Below are 22,565 nucleotides of genomic sequence, written 5' to 3' on the forward strand. Positions count from 1 at the left end.
CCAAGCTGAGGCGTTGGGGGGGTGACTACCGGGAGTCGATGATATGGGGGTTTCTCGTTGATTCGTTGAATAAATGCAATACGCTCTCGAGCGCGGGGGGAAGACACACAGACACGTCGCCAGATCTCTCTCTCTCTCTCTCTCTTACACACTCTTGATGTTGTTGGGCTATTGCTCCAGGACCTGGGCCTTAGGTGTTGATCGTGGCCGCCGCGGCATAACTAGGGTGGAGCTTGCTGTTCTCGTGCTTGACAGGAGGTTCCTCGAGCTCCAGCTGGCCTACAATACTGACCGTGTCGTCATCGTCGACGCCGACGTAGACGTGCTCCCAGTCATCGTCGTCTTCATCGGGACGTGTAGGCTCCAGAGGGGGTGTGGCCGGCCCCGCAAGACGAGGCTCTGGCGCCTCGGCTAGTTGCTCTCCCACTTCGACAGCCGTCACGAGTGGGCTAGCAGCAGGCCGAGGCGACGTAGCTGCTGACAAGGCCGACCAAGGCCAGAGAGAAGGACGGGGAGGGGTCGGAACCGGCTCGGTAACGGCTGGAGGTGTTATGGACTCGTTGTCGCCCATTGCCACAACCTCGGGGCGCGGAACAAAGTCAAACCCGAGCTGGGCGGCGGCGCCCGTGCGTTTGGGCCGACCGCGGCCGTCCATCATCAGCGTGGTGAGGGCCACCTCGCGCGACGCGGCCGATGGGAACCCCGCCGGAGGCGTGGAGGCGCGAGTGCTCGACCCCGAGGACGAGGGGGAGCCGGCCGTGATGCGGATGCCATGGAGCGGCGGTGCCGAGGACCCGAACGCCGGCAACAGCTGCATCTCGGCGCGGCTGTCGGCGACGAGCGAGTGGAGAGACCCGCGGTGGTCCTTGTGCTCCTTGCGGGTCACCACACCTGGGCGAGCAGCGGGGCGGCGCGAGTGGGCCGGTGCGGTCGGGATTGGGCGCGGGGGGATGGGCATGGTGGGTGGCAACAGGGGGGTAGGTGTAGTGGCGTGTGGTGGTTGGATGTGGTGAGCGAGATGGGTGTACACGTTGTGAACGGAGTCGGTGGAGAGGAGGGATGTGGAACAGATGAGAGGGGAAGAGAGAGAGAGAGATGGGAGATGCGGGTGATGCGGGTGATGTGGGGGCTGGCGGGGGCGGGCCGGTGGCAACGCGGGGGTTGCCCGAGAAGCGGGAAGCAAAGGAAGGTGGCGACAACGGTCCAGAGATCCAGAGAAGAGAACCGGGGACTCGGAAATCGGGGGTGACGCCAGAGTATGTGTACCGTCGTAGTGTGTTCGGGCAGCCTGGGGCGGTGTTGTGCTTGCTCGTCGTGTATCGACGCGTCCCGGGTAGTGTGTATCTGGCCAAAGAGTCAACAGACAAACCAACCTGGAGAGACTGCGCGGGTGTACGCGCTCCTCCTGATAACAGTCCCCGCGTTAACGCCCCGGCGTTGGAGATAGCCGCACCCTGTGGCCCCAACAACGCGACTGCAGCAACAACCAGAGCACCAGAGATTCAGAAAGATCCAGAGATCAAGAGACTGACTCAAAGCCATTCATTGCGTTGCACAGGTGGGGGTGGGCTGCATCATTCATATGTCCATGTTCCCACGAAAATGGCACTTGGCGTCTGGACAAACAACAACAACCGCAACGGGGAGGTGTGCCGATCGGCCGTGTCCGGCAATGGTGCCGATGCCGTACGCCTCGCTTTGGATTCGCGATAAGAACGCAGTACCTGGCGGGCCGACTTCCCATGCGCAGAGCCAACCCGACGAGGGTTGTTGTGTTGATCTTATGCAGTCTCTGTTGTTTGTACCCACAGCTTGGTGCTGCTCAGCACAGGCGTGTGCATGGGCAGCTGCACGCGTCCGACGTCCAACGCGCTAGCCTGCGTGATAGCCGGTCGGGTCGCAAGAACCCGTGTGGCGATCAACAGGTACCGTTCCCGGCTTGGGCATGCGCGAACGTGCGATCCCGAGTTTGGAGCGCAGGTGGCCACAGGCCACAGGTGGAACGTTCGTCTTCAACAAGTGCACCAAGACTGGTCAACGTCTAGCTGGACGAGGGCCCCGCTGGCTCGCTGGCGGGCTGAATGTCGCAGCAGTGAGTGAACAGCGAGTGTGTTCTCCCATAACCCCACTACAAACACTTCCAGTCGCGTCCCAGTCTGCCTGCTACCCCACTGCGCCGTGTCTAGCGCAGGCGTCACAGATCCAACCGTCAACTGTCTTGCTGGTAACTGTCAGGACCAATGGGCCATTCACAGGCCACCGCGGGAGTCAGATCGCCGCAGGGAGAGGTGGCTGCAGCAGCAAAGATGATGACTGCACGAACAACAACATCATATTGTTGTCCGTGTCTGCCCAAGCAATACTCCACTCCCGGGCAGCACCCATAAGCTATTCCACAGGCCACAGGCCACAGGCGCTGGGAACGCGTCGATTCGCTCGTCCATCCTTTGTCCTCACCCCACAGTACCACAGTCCACGGTGGTTGAGTGGACCTTGCTCTCTATTACGTCATCTCGGTGTTGACCTGCCAGGACCGGCCACGACGCCAAGACGCGCTACACAAGACGCGCTGCACCAGAAACCAATACAGTACCATCGCTCTTGTACGTCTTCACCAACTCCTTTCGCCCAGCCATGACCGTCACCATCATACCCCCGGTCACCAAGGACGACTTTTGGGCTACGCTCGAGTCTGCCTGGCACGGCATCGAGGACGATGGCGCCCGTGCACGCCTCGTCGACGCCACCCTCCCGCACAGCGAGCGTGAGGAGGCTGCCCAACACCTCGGATCCAACGGTCTCATTGACAAGATGCTCGCCAACCTCAAGGCCTTGCTGTTACCATACTCCTCTGAGCGCCTGCACGAATGGGACACGCACCTCGAACGCGCGCAGTACGACATCGACCGCGAGGACGTGCACGAGGCCCTGGACGGTAGCGACGATGGCTTCCTCTACAACCGTGGCTTTGTCGTTGCCTGTGGCAAAAAGTACTACGACGCTGTCAACAAGGAGCCTGGAACGTATGGCTTGTGCGACTTTGACGCCGAGGAGATGTGCTACTTCCCCATGCACCTCTGGAACGAGAAGACTGGCGAGTACCCCGACTGGCCGCGCAGCGGAATCAGCCGCGAAAGCAACAGCAATGCCGCGGGATGGTCGTAGGCCGAGGTGTGGAGGTGTAATGTACAGTACAAAGCAGTCATAATGTGAAGGAGTGCACCTGTAAATGGTGACCAACCCTGCGGCAGGCGACGACGGATTGAATTGCCTTTGCCAGTCCGCGCACCTCACTGATTCCGCGCAGACATGAGAAGCGCTCACCGGCAGCGTTCACGACCTCTTGGCCCTTCGGGCCTCTAGGACTTTGCACAACCAGCGAATACATGCGCTGCAGATAATCATACAAGTTGCACCCAGGCGACCATCTAGTCCATGTGGCTCGCCATCGGTGCAGTGTTGGCGGACATGAATAGTCCTTGGCGTCCCGCCTAACACACTCACTTTTTGTCGCGTCGCCGCCGGTGCGACGTGACCCTCGCATCGACCTGCTCACTTGGCCTCGAGCTTGGTGACAAGCCAGTCCATGCCCTCCATCAAGCCCAGGCCAGTGAGCGCGCTGCAGCCCATGATCTGCCATTCGCGCTCACGCAGGTCGGTGAGTCCCAATGCCTCCGACACCTGGGCCGGGGTGAGGCGACCTTCTTCTGCGGGGAGGTCCTGTTTGTTCGCGAGGACGAGGAGGAGAGACGAGCGCAGTTCCTGCGAACGGGTCAGCTGGCTGTCCAACACGCGACATGGGCAGCCACTTACATCCGCCTTGGTCAGCTTTTGCAGCTCTGTCTTGGCCAGACTCAAGCGCGCCGCATCGTTTGAATCAATGACGAGAATGATGGCCTCGGTGTCGGCAAAGTACTGGCTCCAGGATGACCGCAGCGAGCTCTGTCCTCCAAGATCGATGAGACCGAACCGCACGCCCTTGTAGTCGTAAATCTCGTGGTTGGAGCCGACGGTGGGTGCAGACGCCACGACAGCACCCATGGTGATGCGGTACAGGATGGTCGACTAGCGAATGTCAGCTCAAACTGCTGGGAGCTACGAGCTACCGGCACTGGTAATGTGGGTCTCGTAGCGGTCCGTACCTTGCCAGCATTGTCGAGACCGAGGATGAGGACCTTTGTTTCGCGCTTGGAGAAGAGGCGCGACCACAGGCTCGAGAATGTGACTTTATGTTAGCTTTATTGGTCCGTCCATGTTTAAGCTTACCTCCCATGGTGTAGGCCGAGCACTAGGCGGAGATGATAGACTGGGGAGCACAGGTGGACGTTGTGGACGGGCTGTGAGTGGCGTGGCAACAACAGTGGGACGCGCGCACAATGCTGGACGGAATCAAAATCCCCAATGACGCGCCTGGAAATCGCGACGGGACGGAAGCTATTATTCCCTGCAAATAGACCCAACCGCCAACCCTGTTCTAATACCACTCCCATTTCCTTAACGGCCAATATGAATTCTATACCACTCAAGTCACGTGACTGGCCGACGTCCTAATGTTGCTGTTGTCACACTGAAAACTTCGCCGCTATGTTGCGGATCCCCGCCTTTTTGCTAGGGAAAGGGCCCATAAACGACTCAACTCTCGAATATCTCGGTTTTCTTTCATCTCCATACTCTCTTCCCCCTCCTCTACCCCCCTTTTTCGGGACCCCCCACCCAAACCGTCCACTTGGACTCTAGCTTCTCAGTGAGAATCGCTCCCACTGACCCAGTTCACTGACGGTCTAGGGATGCTCGTCCTCTCCGGCTCGTCGGCTGTCACGCCCTCCAGGCGCGCCGTGCTCCTTGCGGCTCTCCAGGCTGCTGTCCCGAGCATTACGGCGATCGATGCCGTGCACCTTCACCTTGTCAACCCCACCTCGGAGGCGGCGGGTGAGGTGCTCTCTACCCCCGGCTCGGCTGAGCGTGCCATCCTCGACCAGCTCCTCGCCTACGGTGACGACGAGCGTCTCGAGTCAACCACGGCATTCCTGGCTGCGGAGGGCAAGGGCACTGAGGGCATTCTTGCCCTCTACGTCCTGCCCCGCGCGGGGACCATTTCTCCCTGGTCGTCCAAGGCCACGAACATTGCCCAGCTTTGTCGCCTTGAGAACCAGGTCCAGCGTCTGGAGCGCGGCGCGCTCTACCTCTTCTCGTCGAGCAAGCCCCTCACGCTCCCCGAGCTCGCGCCTCACCTCCACTCGATCCACGACCGTATGACCCAGATTGTCTACACGTCGATCCCCAAGGCTGAGACCGTCTTCCCTCCCTCGCACCCCACCCCGGACCCGCTTGTCACCGTCAAGATTGTCGGTGCCGAGAACCCCCGCGAGGTTCTCGAGGAGGCCAACGTCCGTCTCGGTCTCGCCCTCTCCGAGGCTGAGATTCCTTACCTCGTCGAGTCGTTTGTCGCGGCTGGCCGCAACCCCACCGACGCCGAGCTCTTCATGTTCGCCCAGGTCAACTCGGAGCACTGTCGCCACAAGATCTTCAATGCCGAGTGGACTATTGACGGCGCTGTCAAGGAGAACTCGCTCTTTGGCATGATCCGTAACACTGAGAAGGCTTGCCAGTCGGCCGGTACCATTTCGGCCTACCACGACAACGCTGCCATCCTCGAGGGCTACAGTGCTCCCCGCTTTGCTGTCGACGGTGCCAGCCAGGACAACAAGTACGACGCCAACCAGGAGGCCATGCCCATCCTCATCAAGGTCGAGACCCACAACCACCCCACCGCCGTCTCGCCTTACCCCGGTGCCGCTACTGGTTCGGGTGGTGAGATCCGTGACGAGGGTGCTACTGGCCGTGGCTCCAAGCCCAAGGCCGGTCTCGCCGGTTACACCGTTTCGGACCTCCTCATCCCCGGCGCCACCCAGCCTTGGGAGAGCGATGTTGGCCGCCCCAGCCACATTGCCTCGGCCCTTGACATTATGCTCGAGGCTCCCCTCGGTGCCGCTGCCTTCAACAACGAGTTTGGCCGTCCCGCTCTTGGCGGTTACTTCCGTTCGTTCCTCATGGAGGTCCCTTCGCCCAACGGCGAGCCCGAGTGGCGCGGTTACCACAAGCCCATCATGATCGCTGGTGGTCTCGGCATGGTCCGCCCCCAGTTCTGTCTCAAGGACAAGATCACTCCCGGTGCCAAGGTCATCGTCCTCGGTGGCCCTGGTATGCTCATTGGTCTTGGTGGCGGTGCCGCCTCGTCGATGGCCTCGGGTGCCTCGTCTGCTGACCTCGACTTCGCCTCGGTCCAGCGCGAGAACCCCGAGATGGAGCGTCGCTGCCAGCAGGTCATTGACGCCTGTGTCAACCGTGGTGACCTCAACCCCATCCAGTCGATCCACGACGTTGGTGCCGGTGGTCTCTCGAACGCCCTTCCCGAGCTCGTCCACGACGCTGGCCTCGGTGCCATCTTTGAGATCCGCGACGTTCTCGTCGACGACCCCAAGATGTCCCCCATGGAGATCTGGTGCAACGAGTCGCAGGAGCGTTATGTTCTTGCCGTCTCCCCGGAGAACCTCCCCGTCTTTGAGGCTATCGCCAAGCGTGAGCGTTGCCCCTTCGCCGTTGTCGGTATCGCCACCGAGGAGGAGCGCCTCGTCGTTACCGATCGCCTCCTTGGTGACAACGCCATTGACATTGCCATGTCGGTCCTCTTTGGCAAGCCCCCCCGCATGCACCGTCACGCTACCACCGTGTCGCCTCCTCGTGTTGCCTTTGACACCACCCTCAAGACCTACGCCCCCGACGCGGCTGTTGCCAGCGCCGTCGAGCGTGTCCTCCGCCTCCCCTCGGTCGGCTCGAAGCAGTTCCTCATCACCATCGGTGACCGTTCCATCACTGGTCTCGTCACCCGTGACCAGATGGTCGGCCCCTGGCAGGTCCCCGTCGCCGACGTTGCCGTCACCCGCTCGTCGTTTGGCTTTGACGTCGTTGCCGGTGAGGCCATGGCCATGGGCGAGCGTACTCCCCTCGCTCTCCTCTCGGCCGGTGCCTCGGCCCGCATGGCTGTCGCCGAGTCGCTCACCAACCTGGCCGCCGCCTCGTTCGAGCTTTCCAAGGTCAAGCTCTCGGCCAACTGGATGTCTGCTGCCAGCACCGAGGGTGAGGGCTCGCGCCTGTACGAGGCCGTCGAGGCCATTGGTCTCGAGCTCTGCCCCGCTCTCGGCGTTGGTATCCCCGTCGGCAAGGACTCGATGTCCATGTCGATGCGCTGGCCTGGTGCCAAGGGCGAGAAGAAGGAGGTCACTGCCCCCCTTTCGTGCATCGTCACTGCCTTTGCCCCCGTCGACAACGTCGAGCGCACTTGGACCCCTGAGCTCCGCACCGACCAGGGCGAGACTGTGCTCGTCTTTGCCGACCTTGCCCAGGGCAAGCAGCGTCTTGGTGGTTCGGCTCTTGCCCAGGTCTTCAAGCAGCTCGGTAACGAGGCTCCCGATGTCGAGGATGCTGCCGAGCTCAAGGCCTTCTTCAACGCCACCCACGCGCTCAAGAAGACCGACGTTGTCCTCGCCTACCACGACCGCTCGGACGGTGGTCTCTTCACTGCCGCCACCGAGATGGCCTTTGCTGGCCGTACCGGTATTGAGCTCGCTGTCGACGCCATTACCACCACGGACGCTTCCGCCGCGCTCTTCAACGAGGAGCTCGGTGCCCTCTTCCAGGTCCGCACTGCCGACCTCGCTGCCTTCACCGACGCGTTCGTCAAGGCCGGCTTCCCCACCCGTAGCCTCCACTCCATCGGCCGCGTTCTCGGCCGCGACAACCAGGCCATCAACGTTATCCAGGGTGGTGCGGTCATCTTCACCTCAACCCGTGGTGAGCTCCAGCAGGCTTGGGCCGAGACCTCGTACCGCATGCAGGCGCTCCGTGACGAGCCTACCGGCGCCAAGCAGGAGTTTGACGCCATCCTCGACGACAAGGACACTGGTATCCTCTACGACGTCAAGTTCCCCTTCCTTGCCGACGTTGAGCGCTCCCTCACCGCTGCCCCCAAGGTCGCCATTCTCCGCGAGCAGGGTGTCAACGGCCACATTGAGATGGCTTGGTCGTTCCACGCTGCCGGCTTTGACGCCATTGACGTGCACATGAGCGACATTATCAGCGGCAAGCTCTCGCTCGCCGGTTTCGCCGGTCTCGCTGCCTGTGGTGGTTTCTCTTACGGTGACGTTCTCGGTGCCGGTTCCGGCTGGGCCCAGTCTGTCCTCCTCAACCCCACCGCGCGTGCCGAGTTTGCCGCCTTCTTCGCTCGCGAGGACACCTTTGCCCTCGGTGTCTGCAACGGTTGCCAGTTCTTCTCGCAGCTCACCGACATTATCCCCGGCACCGAGTCGTGGCCCAACTTCAAGTGGAACCGCTCGGAGCGCTTCGAGGGCCGTGTCGCCACCGTCGGCATCACCGAGGCCGCCACCAACAACGTCTTCCTCCGCGGTATGGAGGGTGCCCGTCTCCCCGTCGCCGTCGCGCACGGTGAGGGCCGCGCCTCGTTCAACACCCACGGCTCGCTCGACGGTCTCAAGTCGCAGGGCCTCATCCCTGTCCAGTACGTCGACTCGACTGGTGCCCCCACCATGCAGTACCCCCTCAACCCCAACGGCTCGCCCGAGGGTATCTCGGCCATCCAGACCCCCAACGGCCGCGTCCTCGCCATCATGCCCCACCCGGAGCGTGTCGTTGCCGCCGAGTCCAACTCGTGGTTCCCCGCCGACAAGCGCGCCGAGTGGAAGGGCAAGGGCCCCTGGTTCCGCATGTTCCAGAACGCCTACGCCTTCGCCACCGCCAAGTAAGGCGCTGAGCGTGAGCGAAACCAGGAGGAGGTGTAGGAGGAGGAGGAGGAGGTGGAGGGGCGAAGGAGATAGACGGTGGAGGAGACAAAGATAGATTTTCATGTTCCTTTGTGGGACAAGGACAAACCCGGGATACGATAGCATTTCTTGAGCAGCACTCCATGTGCCGTTCCAACAAAAAACGAGTGGGCGAACGAGAGAGCGAGAGAAAAATCAAAACAATTCGTCAATCTTGGTCCAAATGCATGTGTTAGTTCAGCCACAGGTTGCGGAAATTTGGTGACGAAATCTGCCTGTTTATTTAGCCGTGTCGACTCCAAAACGGTTATTCACACAGGGCCGGTGGTATGTTGATGCGTCCCACAGCCAACAGATCCAGTTGAGAAGGGCTCCAGCCATTATATCGAGTCGAGAAGAGCTCGACTCGGTGCAGATTGCGGCTTGGCTGGTACGGGTGGTCTACAGTGGTACATTGGTCGTGTTCGTGGCTGGGAGATGTTCGTGGCGCAAGTGCAAGCACATGGAAAGTCAGTCTTCCTACCCTCATCAATTGTGGGAGCCTGTGTTGTCTGCAGCGGCACACACGCCGAAAGGTTAGGATCCTAGCACTGCATCTGATCTGTGTAGTAGTAGATTACGTCTGCGGACACTACATTTAAGCCTTCTCCTCAGCGGCGGCAGCGGGGGCAGCAGCAGCGGCCTCGGTGGCGGTGGGGTTCTGGCCGAGAGGGCGCATGGCGGGGAAGAGGAGGACCTCCTTGATGTTGGCGCTGTCGGTGAGGAACATGACAAGACGGTCGATACCGAGACCCCAGCCACCGGTAGGGGGGAGACCGTACTCGAGGGCGTTGAGGAAGGTCTCGTCGACACCCTGGGCCTCGTCGTCACCCTGCTCCTTCTGGCGGACCTGCTCCTCGAAGCGCTCGCGCTGGTCGAAGGGGTCGTTGAGCTCGGTGTACGAGTTACAGATCTCCTTGGTGGCGACGAAGCACTCGAAGCGCTCGCAAAGTCCGGGACGCGAACGGTGGTACTTGGCCAAGGGGGACATGACCTGGGGGTGGCCGACAATGAACGAGGGGTTGATGCACTGGACCTCGATAAAGTCGCCGACGAGCTTGTCGAGGAGACGAGCGTTGGTCTTGGGCTCGGAGCAGTCGACGTTGTGCTTGGCGCAAATGTCACGGAGGAACTTGTTGGCCTCCTCGGTGTGGAGGGTGTCGCCGGGGGGGAACTTGACGCCGAGCTGCTTCTCGAGCTCCTCGATCATGTCAAAGCGCTTCCAGGGGGTAGCAAAGTCAATCTCGTACGACTTCTCGTCGGCCTTGCCCTTGGGGTGGAAGGTGACCTTGGTGCCGCCAGTGAGGTACTTGACCATGCCCGAGATCATCGACTCGGTCATGTCCATGAGGTCGTACATGTCCGCGTAGGCCATGTAGAACTCACAGATGGAGAACTCGGGGTTGTGGGTCATGTCGATCTGCTCGTTACGGAAGACACGGCCAATCTCGAACACACGGTCGAGGCCACCGACAACAAGCTCCTTGAGGTAGAGCTCGGGGGCGATACGCATGTACTGGTCAAGCTTGAGGTCGTTGTGGTGGGTGATGAAGGGCTTGGCAGTGGCGCCACCAGCCATCAACGACATCATGGGGGTCTCAACCTCGAGGAAACCAAGCGAGTCAAGGTACTTGCGAATGTAGTTGATGACCTTGGAACGGGTGATGAAAATGTCGCGCGTGTTGTTGTTGACGATGAGGTCGAGGTAGCGCTTGCGGTAGCGGGTCTCGACGTCAACCAGACCCTCACGGCCGGGAAGCTGGTGGAGACAGGGCGAAAGGAGCTTGACCTCGGAGACGGCAATCGAGAGCTCACCGGCCTTGGTACGCGAGGGCTTACCGGTGACACCGATAATGTCACCACGGCGGATGATGTCGTTCGACGCAATAAAGTCGTCGAGGTTGGGGGCGTTCTGGGCCTGGGCAAGGACCTGGACCTTGACACCGTCGGCGCGAATGTCGTAGAAGCGGAGCTTGGCAGAGTTGGAACGCATCGAGACAACACGACCAGCAAGGGTAATGGGCTGCTCAACCTCGACGGTCTGGCCCTCGGGGACCTTGCCCTCGACACCCCACTCGCGCACAAACTGGGGGATACCAGCGCTAACGTGGAACTTGTGGGGGTAGGGGTCGGGCTGCTTGGTCTCACGGAACTTCTTGATGGCAGCCGAGCGCATCTCGTAGTACTTGGTGGGGTCAAGCTCGGCGTCGGCGTCGGCGCCGGCCTTGGCCTTGGCAACGACCGCGGGGGCAGCGGCGGCCTTGGCGGCCTTCTCGGCCTCCTTCTGGCGCTGCTTCTGACGGCGCTTGAGCTCACTGCGCGTATGATCAGCAATGCGCGTCATTGGCGTGGGGTAAGGCTGCGGGTTTTGATTTTGCCTTTTACTTGTGCAGGGCAGGGGCAGTGAGAGCAAGAGCTGGTGGCTTCAAAAGCACTTCGCAGCTCTGCACGCCAGCATCAAAGACTTGCCACTCGCACCCCCCTTCCCCAGACATTATCTCTACTCACCCCTTGGAGATCATCTCTCCGGTGACCTCGTCCTTGTGGAGGGCAGCGTCGGGGGCAGACATGCTGAACAGGCGGTTGTGATAAGAAGCCGGGGGAGGAGCGTTGGGGCAGGTGAGGGGTAGAGACGGGCGACGAGCGAGGAACCGGGAAGGTTGCTGGTGTGCGGCCGATGAGATGAGTGGTGGGAAGATGTTCACGCGGCGAGCAAGGCCTGTGATCATGCAGTGGTGGGTGGGGTTGAAATGAAATGTATAGCAATCTCGACTCGTTCAATGCTCTCTCGCTCTGCCAACTTTGTGCGCGCCGATCGAGTGTCTCCATTTTGGGAAAATAAATGACGTGTATCAGGAAATCCCACTGCACACCCCGTTATCACAAAAGGTCCAGGATGTTCCGACTTTGTTTCGAGAGCATCCAGCAGAGCTTGAAGTGCAAGGACACATCCATACAACTCGTTTCCTCACCACTCCCTCGCCATGTTCTTCGCCCTCCCCGCCATCTTTGAGGCGGGCGCCAGCCGCCTCCCGCGTTTTGCCACCGCCGGCAGCTCGCGCTCCATGTCTACCATCCATCTCGGCAACCTTGCCCCAGCAAAGGGCTCGACCAAGACTGTTCGTATCGTCTAGCGGAACGTCTGGCAGGATATCTGGCGCGACACGGCAGACGCGCAAGGGAGAGAGAGAGGAATAAACTGTGAAGGCGGTTCCCCGGGAGAATGGCCTGGAATCGTGCCCATGTTGGCTCGAGTATTGGCCCAGGAACGTTGGGCTGTTCGACGGAGTGTCCAGCCACTTCATCGTTGGGTGTCCCGACCTCCCGCTCCTTCAGCGTCTCTTCCTCTCCCTCAGCATCTCCTCACTGTGCTCCTCGTGAGCCTGGCGATCGCTGGAGAGCAGAAAACCTACCGGGTGTGGTGTTTTGATCGCCACATCTGTCTGCCGCTGGGGGTCCCGCTCTGCCTCTGCCGTTCCCTCACTGCCTCGTTGCCAGACCAACGCCATCTTCCCCCAAACACACCCACTGACACCTCCCCAGAACACTCGTCGCGGTCGTGGACAGGGTTCGACCAAGGGTGGTACCGCCGGTCGCGGTCACAAGGGTCAGCTCGCGCGTTCCGGCAACGGCAAGCCCGGCCCAGGCTTCGAGGGAGGTCAGACGCCCATCACCCGTCTGTTCCCCAAGCGCGGCTTTGTCAACCAGATGAAGCGCGAGTATGCGCCCCTCTCCATCGCCACGCTGCAGCGCTTCATTCAGTCGGGCCGCATCGACCCCAGCCAGCCCATCACCATTGGCACCGTCGTCCACTCGAACGCTGTGCACGGCCTCTCGAAGAAGCAGGGCATCAAGCTCCTCGGCACGCCCAACCCCGACCTGCCGCTGCCCGCGCTCGAGCTTGAGCTCTCGCGCTTCTCCAAGAGCTCGGCGCAGGCGGTCATCGACGCCGGCGGCAAGGTCACTGCCGTCTACCGCAACGCCCTCGCCCTCCGCCAGGAGGTCTTCCCCCACAAGTTTGACTCGCCCATCAAGATCGCCGAGCCTATTCGTAGGACGGACATTGGTGAGCTGGGACAATGTCACTGGTATGAACTCGAAACACTGACAGCGCCTCCCCACAGAGTACTACTCCAACCCCGAAAACCACGGCTACCTGGCCAAGGCCAAGGCTGCGGCTTTGGCGGCCAAGGCGGCAAAGAGGACTCAGTAGACGCGCAGCATAGATATTCACATGCAACCATTCATTTAGGGACTAGTTTTTTTCACATTCGACTGGACTCGACTGCACGAGCATGCGCGAGGCTGCACAGACGCAGAATACAATGCTTCTCGGGCCATTATTCTCCTCTACGAGATCCAGTCTGTGCAGATGTTGCGCTAGCTCCCTGTGTGGCACTTTGCGTGTGGCGTCTGCTCTCTTATTCTACGGCAATGTCGATCAGTTCCTCTTTAGTTTGCAGCTCTTGGAGGGTGCACCACGCGTACATTCTCACTATAATTCATCTGTATGGAGCCGTGAACCAGCACAGCGAGGGGGGTTTGTATCTATGTACTGACTACCAAGAAAACCCGCCTAGTCACTAGGGGGTAGAGTCCGCCGACAAAGTCCGTGTGTCTCCTTCTCCGCCTCTCAAGTAGCTGTCCTACTCAAGGATCTCGTCGTCGGCACGGATCTCGTGCTCCTCGACCCAGAGGATCTCGTAGTCGTCCTCGTAGTAGCTGTCACGCGCGCAGATCTCAGAAGCAGTAGCCTCGGCGGTCGTTGCGGTGGACGTCGGGGTCACATCGCTGCCGGTAGGGGCAGGCGAAGCAGAGTCGGTAGTCTGGACAGTGGGCTCGACAGACGACGAGGGAGTAGAGGTCGACAGGGGAGCCTCGGACGTGCTGCTCTCGGTGACGCTGGGCTCAGCCGAGGCCGGGACAGACGAAGACGGGTCAACCGAAGCCGAAGTGGTGGCCTCAGGCTGGACGGCGTCGACAGTGGTTGTCGAGTTGAGAGTAGGCTCAGCCGACGAGACGGGGTCAACAGTCGAGGTCGCGTTCACCGAGGCGGTAGGGACAACAGTCGAGGTCGCGGTGGGCTCGACAGTGGCAGTGACGTTGGCAGTAGGCTCCACGGTGGCAGTAGCGTTGGCAGTTGGCTGCACAGTCGAGGTGGCGTTGACAGTAGGCTCCACAGTCGAGGTGGCGTTGACAACGTCGCTGGCCGACGCCGTAGGCTCAACGGTCTGGGTAGCGTTGGCAACGGGGTCAACAGTCGAGGTGGCGTTGACAACGGGGTCGGCAGTCGAGGTAACGTTGGCCGAGTCGGTCGCGGTAGGGACAGCAGCAGTGCCAGAGCGGGTCATGGTGAAGTTGACAGTGGTGTACACAGTCTCGAACAGGGTGGCAATGCCGTTGTCGTTCTCCTCAACCGAGACGGTGGGCGTAGCCGTGGGGACAGCCTGAGTCGATGTCGAGTTGGCAATCGACTCGGTAGCGCTGGGAGACTGCGACGAGGTCGACTCGGTGGCAGTGGGCAGGAGGCTGGTGCTCGACTCCTCGACAGTGGGGAGAGCCTGGGTGGTAGACTCAGTGGGGACAGCCGAAGAGGTCGAGTTGTCAACAGTGGCAGTGGGCTCAACGCTAGCCGTGGACTCTGTCGAGTTGGCGGTGGCAGTTGGCTCAACCTCGGTCACATTTCCGGTGGTGGTGGGCTCAAGCGAAGCGGTAACGGTAGGCCCAACGTCAGTCGAGTTGCTGGTGACAGTAGGCTCGACCTCGGTGGCGTTGCCGGTAACGGTAGGCTCGACAGAGGCAGTGACGGTAGGCGCAAAGTCTGTCGAGTTGCTGGTGACAGTGGGCTCGACAGAGGCAGTGAAGGTAGGCTCAACCTCGGTCGAGTTGCTGGTGACAGTAGGCTCGACCTCGGTGGCGTTGCCAGTTGAGGTGGGCTCAAGCGAAGCGGTGAGGGTAGGCTCGACCTCGGTGGCGTTTCCAGTAACGGTGGGCTCGACGGAGGCGGTGACAGTGGGCTCAACCTCGGTAGAGTTGCTGGTAGCAGTAGGCTCAACCTCGGTGGCGTTGCCAGTAACAGTGGGCTCGAGCGAAGCGGTAACAGTAGGCTCAACCTCGGTAGAGTTGCTGGTGACAGTGGGCTCAACCTCGGTGGCGTTGCCAGTAACAGTGGGCTCGAGCGAAGCAGTGGCAGTAGGCTCAACGTCGGTGGCGTTGCCGGTGACAGTGGGCTCAACGACAGTCGAGTTTCCGGTGACAGTGGGCTCAACGACAGTCGAGTTTCCGGTGACAGTGGGCTCGACCGATGGGTCAACAATGGCAGTCTCCACAGCGGGCGAACCAGTCTCGGTCGAGTCAACAGTGGCGGTGGGCTCAACCGAGGTAGACTCGTCGACGGCAGGGAAAGCGCCCGAGGGGTAGTTGTGGCCCGAACCAACGGTGGCAGTGGGCTGAACAACCGCAGCCGACTCGGTGCTGGAGGGGTCGACAGACGAGGCCGAGGTCGATGGGTCAACAGAGTCGCTCACTTCGGGGGTAGGCTCAGCCGACGCCGAAGTGGCGATAATGTGGGGAGGGTACGAGGGAACGATAACGTCAGCCGACGACGAAGAGCTGGGGGCAGCCTCGCTCGTTGGGTCAGCCGAAGAGACGTCCTCGGTGGGGGTAGGCTCCTCCTGGGTAGCCGTCTCGGTGGGGTCGGTCGACTCTTGCGAGGCCGAGGGCTCCGAGCCGTCGACGGTCGAGGCAGTCTGGTCATCGCCCGAGCCATCGGCACTGCTGTTGTTGCTCGACGACGCATCCGAAGAAGGCGCAGCCGACTGGGAAGACGAGGTGGTAGCAACAGGCTGGGCCGACGATGCGCTCGAGCTGGTGGCCTGGGCCTCGGCCTCGACGGGAGCGCTAGTTGTCGTGGGAGCGGCGGTAGATGACGACGCCGCGATAACGTTGACACTGGAGGCCGGAACAAGGTACTGGTTCGACGAGGTAGTGGTCGCCGATGCCGAAGCGCCGCCAGAGAGGTCGGCAACGGTCGTCACTGGGGGCACGTAGCTCGAGCCAGTCGAGCTAGTGGGAGTCGCAGCGGCGGTTGTGCTGGCCACAAAGGTTGGGGAAGCCGTAGCCGTTCCGTCAGGGCCAATGTGAACAATGTAGTCCCAAGAGCCATCGGCCTCCTGGGTGGGCTCAAGCACGACCTCGAGGGTGACGGTAGGGAGGTACTTGCCCATGTTCTGGTTCATCATCGACGAGATGTACTGGGCGGCAATCTGCTGAGCCTGCGCGTAGGGGTCGTCGCTGCCAGCAGCAGACGAGGTCGCGGCTGCCTGGGTAACAACAGCGGACGAGGTCTGGGTAACCGTGGTGGCGACGTACTGGGTGTACGTGAGGGTCTCGTACACGGCGGCGTTTGACTGAGCAGAGGAGACGTCCGAGTTGCTGAGGTCCGGGGCGTTGGGAACGGTGTCGGTTCCAGTCGTGTTGCGGCTAGGGTACGTGGGCTTTGAAACACCAGCAGACGAGGTCGATGTGGTCTCCTCGCCCACAACCGACTGGGTGGCAGCCGAGTCGGTGGCAGAGTCGGTAGCAGAGTCGGTAGCAGAGTCGGTGGCAGTAACCTGGGCGGTCACGTTGCCGGTCGAGTCAACAACACTGGTGGCAGTGGCGTTGACGGCGTTATCGGTGGGCTCAACTGGGGAAGAAGACACAGTCTCGGTAGCAGTCGAGTTGGCCGACGAGTCATCAACGACAGCGGTCGTGGTCTGGTTGGCGTCCGCAGCAGTCACGGTAATGGTCGCTGCCTCGACAGTGGTGCTTGAGGCACCCTGCGAGGACGAAGCCGCCTCGACGGAGGATGAAGGGTCAGCCTCGGTGGCATTAACCGCAGCAAACTTGGCAGCCTTGAGGATCTGGTCGATCGGGGCACCGGCGCGGCGCTCGCCGTTGAAGACCTTTGTGGTGCGACCGTTGTGTCCAGGACGACGGAGGCTGGGGGCTGCCACGGCAGAAGTCGCCAGCAGAGGGAGGAGGAGGAGGGACGGGCCGGCCGAAGAAGGAAGACGCATGGTGAGTAAAGTTTCTGTTGTGTTGCGCTGCAAACAAGGGAGAGAACTGTCGGTACGTGTCTGTGTGGTGGTGAGGGTGCTGAGAGGAGGGGGTGGAGAGTAGGATGGATGCCGCCAGGGCTGTCTGCGTCAAGCAGGTGAGGGGTGGATGCAGCTCGACTAGCGAGTGCGTGGGAGGATGTGTCGGGAGGATGAGGGGGAGTGAGAAGTGAAGAATGGAGATGCGGTGGGGGGAATGCCTATATGGTGGGTCTCTGGGTGCCGTCAGCCATGCGTGGGTGGGCGCTGGCTGGCTGGCTGGCTGGACAGGGTGTGGTGGCGGGACTCTGGGCGGAGAGGGGGGCGACTGGTTTTTCTTGCCCTCATCGTCGTCGTCGTCGGGTTTGCTGGCCACTAGTCTCTGCCTTGATGGAACAGGTGGTGTGCGTGTCCTGAATACCAAGGCCAATGTTGGTCCCTCTGGAGCCGTGCACCATGGTGCGGTGGCGACAACCCCACCCCACCCCCGCGCAGCACGAGGCGTGTTCAGTAAACTGTGATTGCCCTGTGGTGGTCGACATGCTGCGTCGGTTGGGTCGACCCACCTGCCCTGGCTGCTCTGCTTTCAGTACTTGTGCAGGGAACAGGTCATGAACGGGAACTGCGATGGCGCTTGGCCTGCTGCTGGCCTGCTGCTGGCTTGCTGCTGCTTGCTGGCCAAAGTGTCATGTACAGGAACACGATGGCTGGTCACAATTCACCGTCAGTTGGAATGCTGGCGTACGTCCACCTCTTCCCCCGGGCCCATCGGGAGAGAAAAATCAGCCGCGCTGGCGCACCACCTACGGCCACCCACCAGCCCAAATACGGCGGAAGCTAACAATGGCGCACCTGTACAGCTGTACAGCAAATGACCTGCATGGCCTGCATGCCGAGCTGGGTGGACCCCGGCCTGTGGCGTTGCTCTGCCTGGAAGCTCAAGGACGTGTACACCCCACCCGCACGGTCACGCTCGCTTCATGACCTCACGTTCAACCCTCTCCCGGCCCTCACACTCACCCCTCACGCTTACGCGCCAGCCCGTCAACAGTTTGGCCTCCCATGTGCTTTTCCTGTGATCACCAGATCAATCTTCATGATCCCCTCAGGGAGGGCATAGAGGGCTGGCATAGCGGGACAAATGGGCCAAGAAAAAAAAAGGTCATCTCGCCGTCAATAAGACCAGGGACACTCTTGCTCTTGCTCGTCTCTAGCTCTCTAGGCCTCTAAAGCCGCCCGATCTGTTTGCCACTAATGGACCATTTCGTGTCCAAGGCCAGGATTCAACAAGACTGTTACACGACCATCCCGCACGTCGTGTCGTGCCCGCGGCCCTTGTGTTGACACTCGCCGCGAGGTCGTCGACCAGACAAGCTTTTCTGCCCATCCTCTTTGTTCTCGGCCTCGCCTCGGTTAGGGCAGTCGTTCAATTCAATCATGTCACGGCCGTCGGGGAATGGATCCGACCATGGCGCATTCAGGGGAGACGGCCAACCACTCGTGGGTCCTTGTTGACATTGAGGGATCGAGGTTGGAGCCGCCCACCAGTGTCTATAAGGAGCCGCCAGACTGTCAGTCCGCAGGCCGCAGGCCGGACCCCCCACCCCCCCTCACCTTTCGAGGGCCATGCAGCCTTCCGCATCTTGGAGCAGTCGGTACGTTATACGTGGCCGCCGTGTGCAGTGACGTTGGGATAACATCGTGGCGACGACCTACCTTATGTTGGCGACCGGCTCATCTGAGTCAACTGACGTCAACGTTGCAGACTGTGAGCTGTGGCGCAGTCGGTGGACCGGGATGGCGTCTGTCTGCAACCCGGTCCATACCCTGCGACCACGTCTGAAAGTGGCCACGCCAAGCAAGGTTCAAGGTTCATCAACAAGGCCTTGTTTACATCAGCAACGTTGTCGGGTGACTCGCCAAAGCTGCCCCGATCACTGTCGGCGTCAATGTCCCAGGTTGCTGTCACCACTCCACTCGACGTTTGGTCCACCCACTGATCCTTATTCACCACACACACTGCGGTTTGCTCTCGGTTACTAGACCTGCTTATGGCGATCCTGGAACACAAGCACCAGGCACTCAGGCTCCAATTTGGTGTGGCAAAGGTCCACGAATGTCCGCTGCTCCTGGGTCAAGTCAAGGCTTAGGAGAGCTCGCCCAGTGGAAAAAAAAACAGTTGCAAGGAGGGCAGAAGAGGCAGGTGGTAGAAGCCCTGTTGGGATCAGCAATCTGTTTGTTATCTGGCCACTCGTCACTGTTAGAGCCAGGTCAACGCACAAGTCACACGACAGAAGAAAGAGTGCAGATAACATCATCCGAGGCACGCCTTAGACACCTTCCTTGTCTGTGCGCTCAGCTGCTTGGACCTGGATGGGGAATCGTGGTCAGGTAGTCTGTATGACCTGTGGCGTGATTGCCCAGGAGAACAGTGGTGCGAGCGTGCAGCAGCATTTGGTGTCGGCGGACGATATACACTGATTGGTGACCGACGGACGATATACACTGATTGGTGACCGACGATGCCAACATGAATAGGGTGCGACAGGGACTGAGCAGGTGTCTGTGCAGCTGCAGCTGGTATTAGAAGAGCACCGGAACGGAGACTCAGAGTGAGGGTTTAGCAAGATGGTATTCTGACCCAGGTATGCTCTGAATCAGTTGTAAGGTCCTGGGAAAGAGTATGCGGTTCTTGCTAGGTTCTGTGGATGGTCGCATAGAAGTCGGGGCCCTCGGTGCCACCTGGACGCCTGTGGCCTGTGGGCTGTCCGTCGCCTCCTTTCCCACGGTAAGCCAAAGAACAAACTTTCCCACGGAAGTACCCCAGACCAGAAGTTACGTAAAATAAAACTGGTCGTTTATTACATTACGTAACTTTACTTTTGAACTCCATTACGTAATTCCTCTTTCCACCTCCATTTGGCGTTTTCAAAGATCCGACGACCACTTCATACACCTCATACACACACCACCATGGTCATGGCCACCACCCGTCCCCTCGTCGCCTCGCTGGCACCCACCCTGCGGCGCACAGTCGTGCACCACGCCCGCCCCCCTCGTGTCCCTATTATTTCGGGTCCTCACGTCGAGCACGCCCCGCGCAAGACAGAAGGCACCAACACTGCGCGTCCCCAGGCGCTCGCGACCGAGTCCGACATTCCCGCTTCCTCCTTCACCACCCCGTCGTCGTCCAAGCTCGAGGGCGACCTGACGTTCCACCACGCACCCCCTCCCACCGCTCCCAGCTACACCACCGGCGCCAAGCCCGCCCTCCTCCGTTGGATCGATGGCGAGGGCGTCGCCGTCACGGGCGAGGAGCATGCGCCGCTCCGCCGTGCCGAGCTGCCCCGCGGTGTCGGCCTGCCCTTCTCCGAGGAGCAGGTTGGGCAGATCACCCAGCTCCGTGCTGCTGGCCGGTCACGTGGAGAGATTCTCAAGAAGTAAGTCAAGGGCAACCGAGGCGGGTGTCCTCAGCGTCCTCTGTCATCCGCGTCACACGTCGCAGCCGAGACTGACCAAACCCACAGGCTCAAGCTTCCCAAGGAGCAGAAGCACTTGATCAGCCGTGTGGCCCGTAGCTCGCCGGAGCGTCTCGCCATTGAGGCCAACCGCGTCGAGGAGCAACAGGCCAACTGGCCCAACAAAAAGGCGACCGCTCGTGCCGTCCGCGAGCGTCGCAAGGACTTCTGGTAACGATGTGGTGTATGTAGACAATGGCATATGCAGGCAACCCTTCACGCATGAGATATAAAACGCGCGAGACAGAGTGTGCTTGGTGCGTGTACAGAAGAGCGGCGCTTGGGAACCGGTTGGTTCAGCGGCGGCGGTCGTATCGCGAGTCGTCCCTCTCGTCACGACGAGAGTCTCGGGGGTCGCGCGAGTCGCGCGGGTCATCGCGACGACGGTCTCGGCGGTCGTCATAACGGTCCCTGTCGTCTCGACGGGAGTCGCCAGAGTCGCGAGGGTCGCGGGTATCCCGCTCATCGCGGTACCGGTCGCGTGGCCTGTCGTCGTCGCGGCGGCTGCGGGCGCCACGGTCCTCGTCCCTCACACCGTTCTTGTCGTCGCGAGCAGAACGCTCCCTGTCGTCGCGAGTAGAGCGTTCCCGGTCGGAGCGAGCAGAGCGTTCCCTGTCGTCACGAGGGCGCTCCTTGTCGTCACGAGAAGAGCGTTCACGGTCGTCCCGAGTAGAGCGATCACGGTTGTCGCGGGACGAGCGCTCCCTATCATCACGCGACGAACGCGCACGGTCACCGCCGTCGCGATCCCGGCGGTCCTCGGAGTCGCGCTTGTCCCGCCTCTCCCTGTCATCCCTCTCGGCCTTGTCAACCCTCTCAGCCCTCTCCACCTTGTCCCGTCCCTCACTCCTCCTCTCCCTCTCCTTGTCTTCCAGCCTCTTCGGCCTGTCTCCGCGCTCGCGCTCGCGCTCACGGCCAGACCGCTCGGCACGCTTGCGCTCGCGCTCGGCCTTGCGCGCCCGCTTGGCCTCCTTGCGCGCCTTCTTCTCGTCCTTGCTTTCGTCGCGTTTACGCTTGCCGCTCAGCTGCTTGGCGCGTTCGGCGCGGATGAACTCTGTCATGGGATCCTCCTCGTCCAGGCCGTCGTCCTCGGCCTCGGAGGCCGTGTCCGAGTCGTCCGAGTCTGCGTGAGCCGTCAGCGACTGCATGAATCTGAGCCATGGTGTGGGTCGCCAGGAGGCCCTATTGCGTGCTAGAGCCGAAGTGGGATGCAGCACACGCCTCCAAACAGCCATCCCCATCCCAGCAGACACAGACACTCACCGTCGAGCGGCTTCGGCCGGGCATTGTACGTCGGCTGCTCTGCGGGCTCCCAGTCGCCGCCCTCGTTCTTCTTCCCTGGCTGGCGATACTCGCGCACATGGTCGCACCGCAGGGTACGTCCCAGGACCTGCGCGCCGTTCATGTTGTCCACGGCCAGCACGGTCGAGCGCTGGTCCTCAAACATGATGAAGCAAAAGCCCTTTGTCTTGCCCGTCTCGGCGTCGCGCGGGAGGTTGACGTCGGCAATCTCGCCCCACTGGCTGAACACGGTCACGACGTCGCCCTCGGTCAGGTCGTACGAGAGGCCGCCGACCCACACGTAGGCCGAGTCTGGGACGCTTGTCAGTTCACGGCAGTGGAGTGGTAGCGCGCTGGGCCGGAGCACTCACCTCTGTACTCGTCGTGCCACGAGCCCTTGACGCCGAGCTCGAGCTCGCGCTGGTTGATCGTGTTGATCTCGCGAACACGGCTGATCGTTAGCTAAAAGCCTTGTCCCATCGTGGCCATAACTTACTTCATGCTTGTTGCGTTACGTTGAACGCGTCGATGAGGCGATGAGGCGATGGACTCTTACCTGGTGTTGTTGGATCGGCCTGCACTGAGCAGCGGAAGCAATTTGACATTGCGCGCCCATCAGGTGGCAAAAGCCAGTTCTCGCTGTCAATGTCCGCTACATCGGCAGCCTTTCCCAATCGACGCAACACGATTTCATTATTCGAAAAGCACAAAAACTACCAAACAGCGAGATAGAAGACCCGCGTGTGTACGGAGCTAAACTAATTTTCTTTTCAGAAGAAGAGGAGGGACAAGAAAAAAAAGAGTTCAAAGTC

At 61.0% G+C, this 22,565-nt stretch overlaps 9 protein-coding genes across 9 annotated transcripts; 4 read left to right on the forward strand and 5 right to left on the reverse strand.

Annotated features, from left to right (window-relative positions):
- Positions 1-190: 190 nt before the first annotated feature.
- Positions 191-958, reverse strand: EHS24_000230 (uncharacterized protein; the record flags this gene model as incomplete). The annotated part of the gene is made up of 1 exon (XM_028616065.1): positions 191-958. One exon carries the CDS (start codon positions 956-958, stop codon positions 191-193), a length of 768 nt encoding a protein of 255 aa, XP_028479922.1.
- Positions 959-2,634: 1,676 nt separating this feature from the next.
- On the forward strand, positions 2,635-3,165 carry EHS24_000231 (uncharacterized protein; the record flags this gene model as incomplete). The annotated part of the gene is made up of 1 exon (XM_028616066.1): positions 2,635-3,165. One exon carries the CDS (start codon positions 2,635-2,637, stop codon positions 3,163-3,165), a length of 531 nt encoding a protein of 176 aa, XP_028479923.1.
- A 387-nt stretch (positions 3,166-3,552) lies between these two features.
- Positions 3,553-4,273, reverse strand: EHS24_000232 (uncharacterized protein; the record flags this gene model as incomplete). Its single annotated transcript, XM_028616067.1, has 4 exons — positions 3,553-3,762; positions 3,814-4,065; positions 4,143-4,225; positions 4,267-4,273. 4 exons carry the CDS (start codon positions 4,271-4,273, stop codon positions 3,553-3,555), a joined length of 552 nt encoding a protein of 183 aa, XP_028479924.1.
- Positions 4,274-4,787: 514 nt separating this feature from the next.
- EHS24_000233 (uncharacterized protein) lies at positions 4,788-8,819 on the forward strand (the record flags this gene model as incomplete). Its single annotated transcript, XM_028616068.1, has 1 exon — positions 4,788-8,819. The coding sequence occupies one exon, from the start codon at positions 4,788-4,790 to the stop codon at positions 8,817-8,819; it is 4,032 nt and encodes a 1,343-aa protein (XP_028479925.1).
- Positions 8,820-9,474: 655 nt separating this feature from the next.
- KRS1 (lysyl-tRNA synthetase) lies at positions 9,475-11,605 on the reverse strand (the record flags this gene model as incomplete). Its single annotated transcript, XM_028616069.1, has 2 exons — positions 9,475-11,191; positions 11,385-11,605. The coding sequence occupies 2 exons, from the start codon at positions 11,603-11,605 to the stop codon at positions 9,475-9,477; spliced, it is 1,938 nt and encodes a 645-aa protein (XP_028479926.1).
- Positions 11,606-11,860: 255 nt separating this feature from the next.
- Positions 11,861-13,089, forward strand: MRPL10 (YmL10; the record flags this gene model as incomplete). The annotated part of the gene is made up of 4 exons (XM_028616070.1): positions 11,861-11,999; positions 12,048-12,253; positions 12,420-12,942; positions 13,001-13,089. The coding sequence occupies 4 exons, from the start codon at positions 11,861-11,863 to the stop codon at positions 13,087-13,089; spliced, it is 957 nt and encodes a 318-aa protein (XP_028479927.1).
- Positions 13,090-13,522: 433 nt separating this feature from the next.
- Positions 13,523-16,936, reverse strand: EHS24_000236 (uncharacterized protein; the record flags this gene model as incomplete). The annotated part of the gene is made up of 1 exon (XM_028616071.1): positions 13,523-16,936. One exon carries the CDS (start codon positions 16,934-16,936, stop codon positions 13,523-13,525), a length of 3,414 nt encoding a protein of 1,137 aa, XP_028479928.1.
- A 2,991-nt stretch (positions 16,937-19,927) lies between these two features.
- Positions 19,928-20,647, forward strand: EHS24_000237 (uncharacterized protein; the record flags this gene model as incomplete). Its single annotated transcript, XM_028616072.1, has 2 exons — positions 19,928-20,394; positions 20,482-20,647. 2 exons carry the CDS (start codon positions 19,928-19,930, stop codon positions 20,645-20,647), a joined length of 633 nt encoding a protein of 210 aa, XP_028479929.1.
- A 121-nt stretch (positions 20,648-20,768) lies between these two features.
- On the reverse strand, positions 20,769-22,254 carry EHS24_000238 (uncharacterized protein; the record flags this gene model as incomplete). Its single annotated transcript, XM_028616073.1, has 4 exons — positions 20,769-21,595; positions 21,736-22,065; positions 22,125-22,204; positions 22,250-22,254. 4 exons carry the CDS (start codon positions 22,252-22,254, stop codon positions 20,769-20,771), a joined length of 1,242 nt encoding a protein of 413 aa, XP_028479930.1.
- Positions 22,255-22,565: the final 311 nt, after the last annotated feature.

The sequence above is a fragment of the Apiotrichum porosum genome (genome assembly GCF_003942205.1).
Source record: "Apiotrichum porosum strain DSM 27194 chromosome Unknown scaffold_1, whole genome shotgun sequence".
Classification (NCBI taxonomy): Eukaryota; Fungi; Basidiomycota; class Tremellomycetes; order Trichosporonales; family Trichosporonaceae; genus Apiotrichum; species Apiotrichum porosum.